At 40.2% G+C, this 17,906-nt stretch overlaps 1 protein-coding gene across 6 annotated transcripts in view; it reads right to left on the bottom strand.

Moving 5' to 3' along the window:
- The window catches only part of qkia (QKI, KH domain containing, RNA binding a), a 136,332-nt gene that overhangs the window by 35,297 nt on the left and 83,129 nt on the right, over window positions 1–17,906 (bottom strand). For all 6 annotated transcript variants that reach the window (XM_061896010.1, XM_061896009.1, XM_061896013.1 and 3 more), the window contains exon 4: window positions 13,655–13,798. In XM_061896010.1, the coding sequence (XP_061751994.1) occupies window positions 13,655–13,798 (144 nt within the window). The remainder of the gene's footprint in view (window positions 1–13,654; window positions 13,799–17,906) is intronic.

Here is a 17,906-nt window from a genome sequence, read left to right as displayed (position 1 = left end):
AATTCTTATCAAATGGATCGAATAATCATTGCAGCCCTCGTCAAAATACATTTTTTATATGTTTTGTAATTGTCAACTTCTTTTTACAACTGTTTGACGGTTATCAATATGAAAAGAAAAACGTGACAAATTAATCTTTACAATATTCCTTTGTTGTTCATTATGTAAGTCAACACACAAGTATTTAGTATTTTTTTGTTAACATTAGCTTAATTTAACTCTTAAATTGCTACGTTACTTAAAAAACGTTTCTGCAACAATCAAAAAACAAAGTAATATCCGATTATTTCTATTTTAATTATTTGGTTAGGGGGGAAGGGTCTATAATTTTTTTTTTCAAATGTGTCCCAAAATATCTTATCAATTTGACTGCATTACACCACTTAAAATTCAGTAATGGGTTTATAGTTAAGCCAAATATTTATAACTTTTTGCAGATATAAATGTGATTCCGTACAGGTACATATTATTGTTAACTATCAGCTGTTTTTGTTTTTTTTCCACATTTACTGTACAGATATAGTCAATATTTAATCGATTCTGATATTTTATTGTAAAAAAAACAGCTTATTTTACAAACAAATCTGAAGCTTACATTGTACTAAACAGTGTTAAATACCTTTGCCAGTGAAATTTAGCGAAAAAATCCAATCACAGCAGATTTTCTCACGGAAGGAGCTACATTTACCTGCTTTTTCCAAGCTGAAATTGCATCAAATGTAGCTTTAATGCTTCACTTTTCACACAAGTCCAGTTTGTCCTATCGTGAAGTATTTGAGTAGAGGTTACCCAAAGTGCAGCGTGTCTTGGCTGCCTGATCTGTATGAGGTTGCTAAACCAAAGACTCAAGTGATGAGCAGAGCAATATAATGTAACAGTGTGTGTGTGTGTGTGTGTGTGTGTGTGTGTGTGTGTGTGTGTGTACGCACGTGGATGCAGGTTTCAGGGGCATACCAAAGCGAGAGCGTGCACCCGGGGTGTGTGCTAGGGCAGGATCAGCCGACTAAATCCACACTTGAAAGAGAGAAGCTCTATTGCCTCCACCCACCCATCTCTGCCTCCCCCTGTGAATCTCATGTCTTCCACGATGTAGCCCCTACTCCCAGTTAGTGGAGGGAAGGAGGGGACATAGAGGTTCAAAAGTTCACAGGACCGAGGAAGAGGAAGAGGGCAAAGTGGAGGCTGTAACAACCTGCAATCAGAGACCCTCTACCTGTGGAGTCAGTTAATTGACAGGCTGTTAAACAATTGTCAGTGCTTACCAGGAAAATATGTCCATCAAGTTGTCTGGAAAAGGCTAAATTTACTATAACCTCCATAATAATGTTGAAATCATCTCAAATTGGTTCACTAATCAAATGGTTGCCATCATAAAGCCTTTATTACCCATACAGGCAAGGGTTGACGTAAGATTTTAACTTTGCTAATTTATCGGGAAGACTCGTTGACCACTGTTGAATAACACTAAATACTAGGGGTATTTGTATTGAAACGTTTCGGTACGGGGGTTTCGGTTCAGCACGCGGGCATACCGAACGAGTTTGGAAGCAGAAGTCTTCACAAGCTGCGCTTTCTACCTCTGTGGCTCTGTCTCAGCAGCAAGCATTGTCCCGCCCACCCTACCATCTGATTGGTTACATACAAAGCCAATCAGCAGTGCGAATTCAGAGTGATGTAACAGCCAATCAGCAGAGCGTATTCAGACTTCAGAGCGATGTAGATAGATAGATAGATAGATAGATAGATAGATAGATAGATAGATAGATAGATAGACAGTACTTTATTTATTCCGTCAGGAGAGTTCCTTCAGGAAAATTAAAATTTTCAGCACAATCCCATTCAAGTTTAGACAAACATTACAGGGAGACAGAACAGGATCGCTGACGGGTCTGCCGGCTTCCAGCGCCCCTTACAAAAAAGATGAGATACAGGTAAACAAGGAGGGGGGGGGGAATAGAAGATTAAAACAAAATAAAAAAAATCGGTCTTAGCCTGGGCCCTGGAGAGGAGGTGCAGACTGAGGCCAAGGGAAAAAACAACAACATCTCATAGCCATGGTACAGATCCCTCTTCCATGTGTGTAAGAGGGAAACATCAAACATCAAAGAACACAGAGGACATTAAAGACATTAAAGCAGCAGATACAACCAGACACTTCTACATACTAGCTATGAATAAAAAGTAAAAGAAACATATCCACTGTGGTGGCCTCTGGGGTGTTCCACGCCATCGTCCGCTGGGATGGGGGGAGCATGGCCAGAGATAGGAGCAGACCCAACAAAGCAACCAAGACAGCCGACTCCATTTTCGGCCTGTGTCCAGTCCGCATGGATGAGCGAGGATAGTCAATGCTTTAGCGTCGAGCAGAGATATTCGTTTAGCAGGGGAGCAGCGCACTCTACCCAAATTATACTACACACTTCCCAGTCATAACTATTACTAACATCACTATGAGCCCGTTGACCTTCTAGACCAGGGGTCGGGAACCATTTTGGCAGAGAGAGCCAAGAAGCCAAATATTTCAAAATGTATTTCTGTAAGAGCCATATATTTTTTTTTAACACTGAACACAACTAAACGCTTGCATTTTTAAGTAAGACCAACATTTCTAGAGTATAATAAGTTTCTTATTCTTTGTAATAAAATTGTTATTCTGAAGCGAACTGGGGAGGGGGCGTGGCCTGTGGACCTGCAATGAAACAGGGTGTGCCAGGACCGGCCTTAAAATCAGCGACAGGTGCGTAGATGGCCCACCTGGGCTTTGTTATCTAATCACCTGTCGCTATGTTATAAGCAGCAGCCAGGAGGAGAGATGGGGTTGAGGCTGGAGCCGGAGTGCGAGCGAGAACGAAAGAGAAAAAGACAATTGCTGGAAAGCAACTGAGAGACTTATTGAAAAATAAAACAATAATGTAACCCTGAAACAGGCTCTCATGTCGGTGTTTGGTGGTCTGAAGAACCCCCATGAGGGAAAGCCACACACTAACCAATAACAAATAAATAACTTCCTACCATTAACGCAACTTCTTGAACAGGTGTGGTAGAAAACAGATGGATGGATTAAAAATGCACGCGAATGTTTTATATTTTGAACATTATTATTTAACACTGTGATTACAAGTGGAATGATTTATAACTTATCGTGACAAGCAATGTCAGCTCAGATTTACCTGAGAGCCGGATGCAATCATCAAAAAAGCCACATCTGGCTCTAGAGCCATCGGTTCCCTACCCCTGTTCTAGACACTTAACTGCAGCTCAGCTCGCTCACAGTATAGGCTTGAGGTGAGGGCTAATTAGCTTTTAGCTTAACGTTAGCTCATTTTGCTGTGTGTGAGTGTGTGTGTGTGAGTGTGTGTGAGTGAGTGAGCGTGTGTGCGTGCATGTTTTAGGGGCAGCAAAGCCCTGTCTGTCTGTTATTTCATTGAACTCCATTGTGTTTAGTGATGAATAGTCTCTCCTATTGCAATTGTACTATTTTTTCAGCTATAGTTACATGAATCATTAGTAATGTAGCAGCCTAGTTTTGAATAGCAGGGTCCCTGCTATCACATGTTGATAAAAATACAACATTTACATAATAAAAGTCAACTACAGGCTTCCCAAATGCTGTAATAAATTAAGCATGATGAGTTGACAGTTTCAATGGAAACTGTTTAATGTTGCACTTTTTATATGTAGAAGGGTTTTTTTCATTTTATTTAATCAAAGCAACAACTTGAGGCAGTTTAATGTGGATTAACGTGGGCAGAATTATTACAGTGTTCCCAATGTTAAAAGGATAAAGCCATTGTTTACAAATTTGGTAAATAAATAACCAAAAAATGTATATTTTGTTGTTTTCTTACTGTACCGAAAACGAACCGAACCGTGACCTCTAAACCGAGGTACGTAACGAACCAAAATTTTTGTGTACCGTTACACCCCTACTAAATACAATTAAAATGTAGTAAAATGATCATATAGGAAGGTGTTTGCAGAGTAATATTGCAATGTAGTAGGCATGTTATTGGCATCGGAATAGGAATAAATGATGTGTGTCAAAGAACACCGTGTTCATCCTCACATGCTTGATTTGCAAAATGACTATTCAACCGACTTTTGAGGCGAATCTTTGCAGGAAATGTTCGGTCAAAGTCAATCAATCAATCAATGTTTACTTATATAGCCCTAAATCACTAGTGTCTCAAAGGGCTGCACAAACCACTATGACATCCTCGGTAGGCCCACATAAGGGCAAGGAAAACTCACACCCAGTGGGACATCGGTGACAATAATGACCCAGTGGGACGTCGGTGACAATGATGACTATGAGAACCTTGGAGAGGAGGAAAGCAATGGATGTCGAGCGGGTCTAACATGATACTGTGAAAGTTCAATCCATAATGGATCCAACACAGTCGCGAGAGTCCAGTCCAAAGCGGATCCAACACAGCAGCGAGAGTCCCGTTCACAGCGGAGCCAGCAGGAAACCATCCCAAGCGGAGGCGGATCAGCAGCGCAGAGATGTCCCCAGCCGATATACAGGCAAGCAGTACATGGCCACCGGATCGAACCGGACCCCTCCACAAGGGAGAGTGGGACATAGGAGAAAAAGAAAAGAAACGGCAGATCAACTGGTCTAAAAAGGGAGTCTATTTAAAGGCTAGAGTATACAAATGAGTTTTAAGGTGAGACTTAAATGCTTCTACTGTGGTGGCATCTCGAACTGTTACCACATTGTGCGACATTTGAGGCATTCCCCTTTGGAGCTTTCACTGCATAAACAACAAAAATGATTTTCTTGGAAAAATATGTTACCAACTGCATGAATGAAATTCAACTGTTTTATTTCACTATATTACATAGTATTGCACTACACACATTGTGGCACTGAACATGTTCCCCCGGTAGGATATTATTTGTTAAACTGCAAATATGGGACATATTAGGGTTTCTTTTTGTGCAATTGGTGCATCCTGGTCCTCCTGAATGGGATATACTGTACAGCTTGTTCACTGAAAGGGAATAAAAGCATGACCTCATTTTGTTTCCTGTGTGGTTTCGTAAAAGGGATTTTTTTTTTTTTTTAACACCGCCAGATGTGGGGAAGATGCCCTTCATTAGTACAATGCCTGAGCACCAAAGCTGTACTTAAATCCAATTTAGTTTAGCATGATAAAGGGCATAACTGCCAGCCAGCACTATTGCCCACCCACCCACTCCTGGCATGTGACGAAAAAAATGCAGTTTCTCTCAATGGGGTTTGATGTGGAGATAAAATACACCATTGGATCATATAGGCTCTTTTATTGCTGCTTACAAAAATGTAATAATGGCCAGAGTGTACAAATGAACCCAATAAGGGTCCATTAATATTAAAGATCTGTCATTTAGCCGGGGACACCCTGCAACTGTAAGGGTCGCCACACCCCAGTGTATGTATATATTTAGTTTGCCTTTTCTTTGGCCCAAAGTTGGTAATTGTTTGGTGCAGTAAAGCTTTTTATGAACTTAAAATACCTTCGATGAAGAGAGCAGTTATGATTTTGGTCAACAATGAATTTGGGAATTGTTTTCTCTAAACGCATACATTTGTCTAAATATTGCCAAGGACACGCATTATTGTGGGTTTCCTACACGTTGTTTTCATCACTACAGAAATAATCTAATCTTCTGGAAAGAATTCCTTTGCAATTTTCAAGTGGGGTTTTTTTGTTTGTTTTTTTGAGTAGTCAGCTTGAAGCGTCCCTCTGTCTCAGACTCTCTCGTCGTCATGTGACATGAGTGCGGGCCTGTAATGGATTTACTTACTAGTTTCGATGACCCGCCTTGTCTAGCCTCTGATTAGCTAGTCTGCAAAGTTTCGCCCTAACCTTAGCCAAATGTGACTCATTATACAAACACTCCCCAATCATGGACTTTTTCCGGATGTATGGATGTTCTCATTCATCCAGGTCCTTGGATTTTCTAAAAAATTTTTAGCCTGGATTTGCAGTCCACTTTCTCTCTTTGTAGCTTGTAGGGTTGATGTAAGCTACCTTGCTACATGGGTGTAAAAGACGCTAAACTACAGGATAAGCTATTCGTTCAACAAGTAGTTACCAGTAAGTTACTGCCAAGCTACTGCAAAATACAGTTAAATTATGTAGCTTGTTACTGCAAAAATGACTACGGACATTTAAAGGGGAACATTATCACCAAGCCTATGTAAGCGTCAATATATACATTGATGTTGCAGAAAAAAGACCATGTATTTTTTTAACCGATTTCCAAACTCTAAATGGGTGAATTTTGGCAAATTAAACGCCTTTCTGTTTATCTGTCTTTTAGCGATGACGTCAGAACATGACGTCACCGAGGTAATACACCCGCCATTTCCATTTTCAAAACATTACAAACACCGGGGCTCAGCTCTGTTATTTTCCGTTTTTTCGACTATTTTTTGGAACCTTGGAGACATCATGCCTCGTCGGTGTGTTGTCGGAGGGTGTAACAACACTAACAGGGAGGGATTCAAGTTGCACCACTGGCAAGAAATCTGCCGCCAGACCCCCATTGAATGTGCCAGAGTGTCTGCACATTTTACCGGCGGTGCTAAAACAGACATGGCACAGAGATGTATGGATAACCTGCAGATGCATTTGCAACGATTAAGTCAACAAAATCACAAAGGTGAGTTTTGTTGATGTTGTTGACTTATGTGCTAATCAGACATATTTGGTTGCGGCATGACTGCCAGCTAATCGATGCTAACATGCTATGCTAATCGATGCTAACATGCTACGCTAATTGATGCTAACATGCTATTTACGCCAGCTGTATGTACATTTGAAACTAGATACCCACATTTAATGCGAAACAAACACTTACCAATCGACGGATTTAAGTTGCTCCAGTGTCACAAGATGCGAAAGTCCTGATCGTTTGGTCCGCACATTTTACCGGCGATGCTAATAAGGCAGCCATGCTGTGGGCCACTTCATTAGGTACACCCATGCTACGGCCGAATAGCGTCAATAGCTATTCGCTCAATAGCTTCAGTTTCTTCTTCATTATCTCCCTCCATACTCCGACCATCTGTTTCAATACATGCGTAATCTGTTGAATCGCTTAAACCGCTGAAATCAGAGTCTGAATCCGAGCTAATGTCGCTATATCTTGCTGTGGTAACCGCCATGTTGTTTGTATTGGCAGCACTGTATGACGTCATAGGGAATTGGACAGTCGCATCGCACAAAGGGAAAATCAAGAACTTTAAAACTTTTTTTTAGGGATATTCCGGGAGGTGTAGAATTTTGAAAAAAACTTCGAAAAATAAAACAAGCCACTGGGAACTGATTTTATTGTTTTTAACCCTTTTGAAATTGTGATAATGTTCCCCTTTAAGTAAATAACTCCACATGTGTTCATTCATAGTTTTGATGCCTTCAACTACAATCTATTATGTAAATAGTCGTGAAAATAAAAAAAACACAGTGAGTGAGAAAGTGTGTATAAACTTTTGGCCGGTACTGTACATATATTTCAAATATATAATGAATAATACATGATAAAAACAAAGTTATTTTGTTGTTCATAACTTTTTATTAACATTTTAATTGAGCTAAAATATATATTTAAAAAACAAGTACAAAGACACATTCTTATCAGTTTATCCCCTTAACCTTCCAACCACTTCAGGTAATCCACTACTTTACATCTTAAATACACTTGTCAAGCTGCAATATGCAAGGGGGCATTTTCTACAACAATGCCAGCTATTTTGGTGGCACTCAATCCAGATGAGTGTTAGCTTTTGAGAGCCGTCATTGACTTAAAAGGACGCCAACGGGAGGACTCTTCTTCTGTTGTGTGTGTGTGTGTGTGTGTGTGTGTGTGTGTGTGTGTGTGTGTGTGTGTGTGTGTGTGTGTGTGTGTGTCACTGTGACTCATACAGCATCGCTCCTCGGTACACTGTCACCGCCAATGATGGCTTCATTCTTGAGAGTGTGTGTGGTGAGGGGGCACATATTTGATTGTGTGTGTGTGTGTGTGTGTGTGTGTGTGTGTGTGTGTGTGTGTGTGTGTGTGTGTGTGTGTGTGTGTGTGTGTGTGTGTGCGTGTACGTGAGAGAGACCGTGTTCAAGTGTGTCAACATCATCTATGCTCATACAGGCTGTGGGAACAAAACAAGTGCCTAAAGAAATAACAGGCAGACAAGCAAGAGGGGAAAATAGGACATGAAGTGATTTCCACACTGTCAAGCTGGGCTAAGGTGAGGGCATAAACTACCTTCCCGGACAGGAGAGTCAAGACTTGTATTCTTGTACTGTAGAAGGAACACTTGTAGCCAGATAGTCCTCAAATCCTACTGTCCAACCTGGGTTTCACTCATAAGATTGTGTTATAGAATTGCAAATAGGTGTAGACCACCACAATCTAACTCTACTGGCATCCTCATTTTGCTTACTGTACTAAAAACCATTCAACCAATCAAACACTATTACACACAGTAAGGACCTTGATTTAAAAAGGTTAATTTAATTACATTCATGATTTTAATATTAATTGAAAGCACTTCCTAGTGGTTTAGATAATAAGTTTTGAATATGCTTTGGAGTAAATTTTGCTCAACGATACTTTTTTTTTTTTATGTTTGTCTACCTCAGGGGTCAGGAACCTTTTTGGTTGAGAGAGCCATGAAAGCCAAATATTTCAAAACCGATTTCCGAGAGAGCCGTATAATATTTTTAAAACACTGAATACAACAAAATGCATGCATTTTTAAGTAAGACCTTTGTGATCATGTTCTGTTTAGTTATGTTCTGTTTTGTTTTCGACTCCATTAGTTCCTGTTTTTGCGCACCCTGGTTTGTTTGTTTCCATCACTACCAATCAGTTCACCTCTTTTCAAAACTCACACACCTGATTCACTTGAACTCATGTACCTGTTGTCAATCACCACGTCACCATTTAAGCCTGCAGTTGCCAGGCAGTCAGCCTGGCGACATCACCTTCTACTCACCCTCTATCACCTCCTACACACCTATGTTTTATCCATGCCAATGATCCATGCTCTTTCTCAGTCCAAGTGAGTTTTTCATGCCATAGTTTGTAAGTTTTATTTTATGTTCATAGTTCTCCCATTGTGCGAGTTTTAGTTTTCATAGCCAAGTTTTTAACCTCCACTGAGAGCGCCTTTTGTTTATACCCTTTGTTTTTGCAATATTTTTGAGTTAAGATTAAAGATGTCATTACCTTCACGCCTTGTCCGTTCCAATCGCTTTGCACCACGGGAAAACAAACCACACCATAGTCCAGGTCTTGACAAGACCAACATTTTTAGAGTATAGTAAGTCTCTTACTCTTTTTAATAACATTGTTATTTTAAATTTAACCAATAATAAATATATTACTTTTTACCATCAATGCGACATCTTGGACAGGTGCAATTGAAAACGGATGGTTGGATTAAAATGCATGAGAATGTTTTATAATTTGAACGTTATTTTTAACACTGTGATTACCATCGTAATTATTCATTACTTATCGTGTTAAGCAATGTCAGCTAAGATTTATCTGAGAGCCAGATGTAGTCATCAAAATAGCCACATCTGGCTCTAGAGCCATAGGTTCCCTACCCCTGGTCTACATGCTTGTTTGTGGAGGCGTTGCCAGATTGCAAATGAAACCAGGCCCCACCATCTTTAAAAGTATTGGCATCGTTTCCATAAACCCGTATATTCACCCAGACACAACATTAAGTACACCTGCACACACTCCAATCGATTCAAAGCTGCCTTTAAAAAGATTTGACCAGCATTGACCTCTAAAGGCCCAAGCTGTTTGTTTACATTCTTTTTTTATTTATTTTCTATTTGGGCTTATTGGACCCTAATTAGAATAAAAACTAAGAATCATCTTTTTATATGATGTACTTAGTCCATAAGTAACAAACGTGTACTTTATGTTTAGTGACATGCAAATTTTAATTTTTAAGCTTTTTTTTTTTTCCCAAATTCCATTGTATGTTATATTCTTCTGACACCACCAGATGGCAGTATAATTGTCCACATAAGCACATGAGACCCCAATTCAGTAGTGTACACAATTTCGGAAATAAGTGCTAAAAGGTGCTGTCCACATATGTGGCCAACTAAGCCTTTAAGATTAATGCCACTATATAGCACACATCTGTGTTACTGTGCGTTTGCCAAGATTGGATGAAAACTATACTTCATCCTGCCCTTTTGTGTTTCCTCACAGCCTGAGCTAACGCTTTGGCATTGTTTATCTAGAGGATACGACATTTAAACAACATGTATAGGTCAGAAAAGATTACATCCATCATAGGTCCCCCTTAAAAATACACAAAAAATGCAAAAAAAATGTGATCATAATTTCAATATAAATGCAATCTGTGCCTGGCTCTCACAGAAGGAATGCTTCTAAAGCTAGTGGAAATGTGCTAATCTTACTTCAGTCCAGGATTAACAAAAATGCACTTTTAGTGACTTTTTTAAACAAAGAATAAGTTATGTGAAATGATGAGATTCCAGGATCAACACACACAAACCATCACTTTAGTCATCAATTTTGCGCTTAAAAACTTCTCTCTGAATTCAGCTTCTGTTTTTTTATATCATCATTACTGCTACAAGCAGTGACAAAGTGCATTACAACTGAGTACCACTGCGGCCCATAAGGACCACAGGTGAGAAACATATTTTTGGCCCGCTCGGGGCCCAACAATGGGCCCTATGGTTAAGAAACACTGATAAAGACGATATAAATTATAGAAATTTGGCCTACGATAGAGATTTAATAGTATTGTTGGATCGTTGTAAGGCATGTTGACGACACATTCAAGTTGTGTCCCGTAAATTTAAAAGCGACAAGCGAATGAGTACGTCCTCAAAGGCAATTAAGCGTCCTCACTGCGGGTAATGTCCCTCCACAGGAAAAAGCCACTTTTAAGTCAGCAATCCTTGCATCCGTGAAAAAAAATGCTAGAAAAGACACTAGAATGTAGGCCTTTTTCCCGATAAAATCGATATATCGCCCAGTGCTAGTACAGTAGGATGGTATCCTAACTGCAAGCTAGAGCTCTTGAATGTAAACAAAGGTGAGCGGATCAATACAAATATCGAATGTAATGATACCAAGTATTTTATGGTTGAGACTAAAAAGGTTAGATAGATATTTACAATCACAAAATCTTTTGACATTTTTCTGATTGTATACAAACTCAGAAAATACGTCCCTGAACAGAGGATGACTTTAAGGACAACATACGGAGGATTTAAATCAGAGCCAACAGCAGGAAATACTTTAAATATTGAAATGATATTGTTACACAGCCATCCTGTGCTTTTGTCTGATTATAAAAATATATAATTTAATTTTCCTGAGGGAACTCTCCTGAAGGAATCTATAAAGTACTATCTATCTATCTATCTATCTATAGATGTAACCATCCATCCATCCATTTTCTACCGCTTATTCCATTTTGGAGTCGCGGGGGGCGCTGGCGCCTATCTCAGCTACAATCGGGTGGAAGGCGGGGTACACCCTGGACAAGTCGCCACCCAATCGCAGGGCCAACACAGATAACATTCACACACTAGGGCCCATTTTAGTGTTGTCAATCAACCTATCCCCAGGTGCATGTCTTTGGAAGTGGGAAAAAGCCGGAGTACCCGGAGGGAACCCACGCATTCACAGGGAGAACAAGCAAACTCCACACAGAAAGATCCCGAGCCTGGGATTGAACCCAGGACTGCAGGACCTTCGTATTGTGAGGCAGACGCACTAACCCCTCTCCCACCGTGTACCACCAGATGTAACCAATAATGTAAATATTCAATATATCACCTATTCCTTGTTAACAGTAGTATGTTTTTGTACATGCAGCCAGTCCGACAGATGGATGACAATGAATAAAATGCTATAAAGCAAAAACTGGCCATTGTCAAAGTGGGTTGTGGTAGAGAGGCCACAGCAGCTTGAGGGAAAACAAGAAACCATTTATTTTAAACCTCTAAATGCAAAATGTATAGAATTTATTAGGGCTGGGTATCATCAGGAACCTCGCGGTACGATATCACAATATTTTGCCCACGATAACGATAAGATCACGATACTACGATTATGCGATAATCGATGTATTGAAAGAAATTTCACTGAAGAAATTCAAAAATTATTGACTGAGTCCACTTCACCAAAATATTTTCTGTCCGTGCAAATTGAAATTATTAAAAAAAACAAAATGAATGCAGAAAATATACATTTCAGTGCAACTGAACTTCTATGTAATCATGGACACATCAGTGCTTAACAATTAAAATCAAATTGTTTTATGAAAACTGGCACTTCACTGTATATAAAAAATAAACATTTCAGTCAGTGCATTACATTATCAACAACTGGGTGGTCTCATGAAAACCTGAGAACACATCTTAAGATACTATATGGTCTAAGATCTTTACGAATAAAGCAAGCAATGGACTTTGTAATGCTCGCAGCCCTGGGGGATGCAGAAGGGAGCTTTGCTCTAAATACGGTGTTGATTGTAGGCTGGCTAACAGAAACGTTAGCATTAGCGTCGCTATTTGCCCTTTCCTCCGAGGCAAGCTCAGGATGATGGCGGACAAGATGGCTGTGCATGTTCGTTGTGTTGCCCGTGTACTTGACCTTCGCGAGACAGTTCTTGCAGATTGCGAACTCTTTATCAAGTGTTGTTCCATTGTCTGTATAGTAAAAGCCGAAGTGGGCCCAGACTTTAGATTTAAAACTCGCCGGTGCATCTTTCACGTGTTTTTCTCTGCTACTCGCTCCTCCGCTTTGCGCCATTCCCTCCATCTGCTGCTGCTTCTTCTTCTTCTTTCCTTTCAAAGAGTACTCTACTAGAGTACTCTAGAGTACTGCGCTAGAGCGCCATAATGTGGAGGCTCGAAGTAGTGACTCCATAAATCAAACAGGTTTTTTTTAAAACGGCTGTATGTTTAAAACGGCTGTATGTTTATGTTTATAAATATCGATATTTGACGCCCGTGTATCGATAATGTGCCGCAAGAGGAAATATCGCGATATATCGTAGTATCTATGTTTTGGCACAACCCAAGAATTTATGCTCCAGATTAAAACCTTTACATGTGCTGAGGCCGTATGAAATTCAGCAACCATGCATACTGTTCTACACCTTGAAAACCACTCCCTTAGCAAAAACTAAAAATTGTGAATGCTGCATTACATCACCCGACATCTACATTTTAGTCCTGGCTAATCCCAGCCTCCCAAGACCACCAAGCACTATGTGTGCTGCCACCTGATGGGTCATCTGGGCCTTCAGCTGCCCCATCCACCTGGTCTCCGCAGCCAACATGGAAACTGCTCGCCGCTTGCCAGAATGCTATCAGCAAGTGGCATGAGGAAATCGGGGCATGGGGTGAGGAAAGTAGAGATGGAATGTGGCACTCACGGTGGGGTGAGTGCCGCTAGCTGTTTCTTCCCCACTCTGCCGAGGTTCGCGACAACCTGCTCCTGTGGTCTGTGTGTGCTCGTAAACAGGATGCTAACAGTAACATGTGAGCAGTGCGCCATATGTTGCCCTGTTTTTCAGGCCAACATGGAGCGGTCGAGTCGGCACAATGTCACCTTGACAACCGTTTTCTGTTTACATGCTTGTACTCACAGCTGGTACAAGGAGCTTCTTTACTTCCTCGACGGCTCTCCTCATCTTGATTTCGGCTCTGGTCTGCGTGTCCTCCACTGTGATCAGGACATGGAGCTCTTCGTTTAGGTGCTCCCAGTTTGGCTTCCCTCTGTTCTGCTCCTCCTAGAATCAAAAGAAGTAAGACGCTGAGTGAGCGTGACAGCGGCGGGTGTGTGGTGGAGCACGCCACTGTAGTAAGGCTGCAGCACTGCATTAGAGCAAGACGTGGTCCTGCGAATAGAGGCGGGATGACAAGAGTGGTCCTTTAGTCAGCTATTATACCGTTTGCTTTGAAATGACACCCTTCTTTAATAGAACACTGGCTAAACTGAGACAGAAAGCTATGCCCCGCGGCAATTAATACCCCTAAAACGCGTACGGGTCGAGATCTGAGAGATAGCTGAGGATTTCTTTACTCTATTTTTGAAACGCTGTAACTTAAATAGTAAAAAAAACGCCATCATAATTCACAAATTGTGGTTGACACTGTGCATATGTTTGCTTTTTGCTGTGAACAATGCACAAAAGGTGTGAGGGGACTAGGGCTGGGTATTAAAATATTTGGATATTTAGCAACATGGATTTACAAGGCATAAGAGTGATTATTTACCTGACGCTGGTAGTCATGGATGAGGAACCCTAGCGGCAGCGTCCTGCTGACTAGCTGTGCTAACGTTAGCTGTCAACATCAAAAAACATCCCTTTTCAAAAAATGACGTTAGCCATACCCTGGAAGTAGTTTTTTTACATGTTCATCTGCCACACAGAGAAGTGTTAGGTGCGCCAGAAAAACCAAACGCATACTTATAACACTAATAAATTACAGTAATCCAATAATGACATAATGATATTACGAAATAATATAACTAATTCATAATTAGTTATATTATGAATTAGGGGCGGTATAGCTCGGTTGGTAGAGTGGCCACGCCAGCAACTTGAGGGTTGCAGGTTCCATTCCCGCTTCCGCCATCCTAGTCACTGCCGTTGTGTCCTTGGGCAAGACACTTTACCCACCTGCTCCCAGTGCCACCCACACTGGTTTAAATGTAACTTAGATATTGGGTATCACTATGTAAAGCGCTTTGAGTCACTAGGGAAAAGTGCTATATAAATATAATTCACTTCACTTCACTTCACAATTCTATTGATAATATAAGACTAAGGTCAACTTTATTCATCTCCGGGTAAAAATGTTACTCATGTGGGTAAAAAAAAATGTGTTATTGTCATGAACTGCTTATGTATTAATTTAAAAACTACTCTATGCTGTGTTGATAACTGGAATGCACACAATTAGATCCCATGTTGTAGTGCTGTTATTCTACAAGCTCCTGATGTTATTGTAGTGTTTAACACTTGCTAAAATGTCTCTAGATTAATCTTTAGCGGTAAGTGGACATTAAATAAAGCCATGTTGCTGTTTGTTTACACTGAAATTACTCAATGCTAATCTACTGATTGTTAGTGACACATTTATGCTCAACTCCCAACCAGCTCAATTCTTCATTAAATAACTTGCCACTAACATAATTTAACTCAATTGTTATGTCTTACCTTTACTTTGGCATGTAAAGATGCACCATATTAGAGGTATTAGACCCTTTTGGCAGGTATTGCAAATGGGTGCGCCATAGTTTTCAATGACTCCCTGGCCATTTTTAAGTACCATATTTTTCGGAGTATAAGTCGCACCTGACGAAAATGCATAATAAAGAAGGAACAAAACATATATAAGTCGCACTGGAGTATAAGTCGCATTTTAGGGGGGAATTTATTTAATAAAACCCAACACCAAGAATAGACATTTGAAAGGCAATTTAAAACAAAGAATAGTGAACAACAGGCTGAATAAGTGTACGTTATATGACGCATCAATAACCAACTGAGAAGGTGCCTGGTATGTTAACGTAAGATATTATGGTAAGAGTCATTCAAATAACTATAACATGCTATACCAGGGATAGGGAACCTATGGCTCTTGAGCCGGATGTGGCTCTTTTGATGACTGCATCTGGCTCTCAGATAAATCTTAGCTGACATTGCTTAACACGATAAGTAATTAATAATTCCGCTGATAGTCACAGTTTTGAAAGTAAATATAAAACATTCTCATGCATTTTAATCCATCCATCCGTTTCTATCGCTTCAGTTCAAGAAGTCGCATTAATGGTCAAAAGTCTTTTATTTATTATTGGTTACCTTCAGAATAACAATGTTATTGAAAAGAATAAGAGATGCATGCATTTAGTTGTTGTAATCAGGGAAAGTCCAAATTAAAGAGGAGGCGTACAATTCTCTTTTCAGAGCGTGAGACGACACTGTACAAGGGTACAGGTCTACGCGTTTCTCCTCATTGAGCTAAATTGAATCCAGTCTCTGTTTAATTCCTTGCTTCTTGTCTGTTTAATAGATGTCATCAGTGTTTGAACCTGACGGTTGTATTCCGTGTTAAAACTATTATACGGCCTTCACAGAAATACATTTTAAAATATTTGGCTTTCATGGCTCTCTCAGCCAAAAAGATTCCCGACCCCTGTGCTATACGTTTACCAAACAATCTGTCACTCCTAATTGCTAAATCCGATGAAATCTCATACGTCGAGTCTCTTACGCGAATGAGCTAAATAATAATTTTTTATATTTTACTGTAATGTGTTAATAATTTCACACATAAGTCGCTCCTGAGTATAAGTCGCACCCCCGGCCAAACTAAGAAAAAAACTGCGGCTTATAGTCCGAAAAATACGGTACTCAAAATGTTCCCACACCGCCAACTTTAGCTTTTTTTTTTGGGTGGGAAGAGATCACTGCTTGATTCTGCTGCCATTTTTAAGCTAATGTAGTATGCTATCCTGTCTCTCGACCAGGCACCGCTGGTATAACTTTGGTTTCGTTCGACACAACAGAACGGGGGAAGTCTCAGGTGTTAAAACTTTGCACCTCTGTCTTGGCATCGCAGAATCTATTTGCTAGAACGGCTACGCATCAGCTCGCCTCCGACACCAGCTCAGAAGGTGGGAAAACAAACGGGTTAATAACTTAGTCACTCTCGTTCCCTATCGGTGACATTTTTGTTTTTTTTGCAAAACATTCCCAATGACTCTGAAACGACTTCAGCCAATGTCAATTATTTTTTTCACCGCTGTGCCGTCGTCTAACTACCTACAAAACATTGTGGCAGTGTCCCGCAGCAGGCAGTCCACCTGACATGATTCCAACTGAGACATGGAGCACCAAGGAAGAGAAGCTTGGAGCCAAATGCCACCCACCTACTTCCTACTTCCAGAGGGAGCGGTTGCCATAGTGCTGCTCTTTACAACAAACACACAGAAAAAAGTTCAATATTCCACTCTCTTTTTCACTTTTTCCACAAAGGGGGTGGGAGGAGGAGGAGGGCCTAGTTGCAGGCCATTATTTCACCCTGGCTGTTTACTTATGGGCCATTAGGGGGCACAGACTGAAAGGAGACTGCATTTTCTAGATGGGACACGGACAGGCTGGTTTAAATATTTAAAAAAGAAGTAAGTATATGTCTACTCTTCTTCAAATTTACGGTCTTTGCCCCTAAAGCTTACTAAAATATTGAGGGCCTGCGAGTTTTTTTCGGAAGTGTTGCGGCTGAATCGAATATGAACAGGATTGCAGGCCAACCAAGCTTGCGATTACGCACACAAAGCGGGCGGTGAATCAGGTCTCTAGTGCCCTCTTACAGAAAGAGACCTTTGAAGACAAGTCCATAATGGCTGACTTTAAAGATTCACTATATACAGTATAAGTAGGTCCTGAAAAAAAAGTTTTTGAATTGGAATACCCCAAATTAAGTTTGAAATAATTTTCAGGGAACTTGCACATTTATAATTAAAATAATTTAAAATACAAAAAGTTAAATCATCTTTTTTTTTTTTGTATTAAAAAAGCCAACTTTTAGTCACTTAGCTCTTTGCTGTAAGAATACCCAACATGTGAGCACTTGTTAAAATTCTGATTTTATTTATTTATTTGTTTCAGTCTGTGGAAGCATTCTTAGTTAGGTTGCAGGTGTTCTGTCATGTGCAAGCCAATAAATAACAACATGGAATTCACAAGTCCATGCTATTATAAGTGAAGGTTAGTTCCTAAAATGGATTTTAGACTGTGTCCAACACAGTGGCATGTGGCACAGAATGGAAAGGTGCAACAGTTCAACTTTAAACAATCCTAGTCTCTTTTGAGCCAAGGAGCTGCTCTA

Source organism: Nerophis ophidion, linkage group LG03, assembly GCF_033978795.1.
Source record: "Nerophis ophidion isolate RoL-2023_Sa linkage group LG03, RoL_Noph_v1.0, whole genome shotgun sequence".
Lineage (NCBI taxonomy): Eukaryota > Metazoa > Chordata > Actinopteri > Syngnathiformes > Syngnathidae > Nerophis > Nerophis ophidion.
This window is presented reverse-complemented; position numbering and strand designations above follow the sequence as displayed.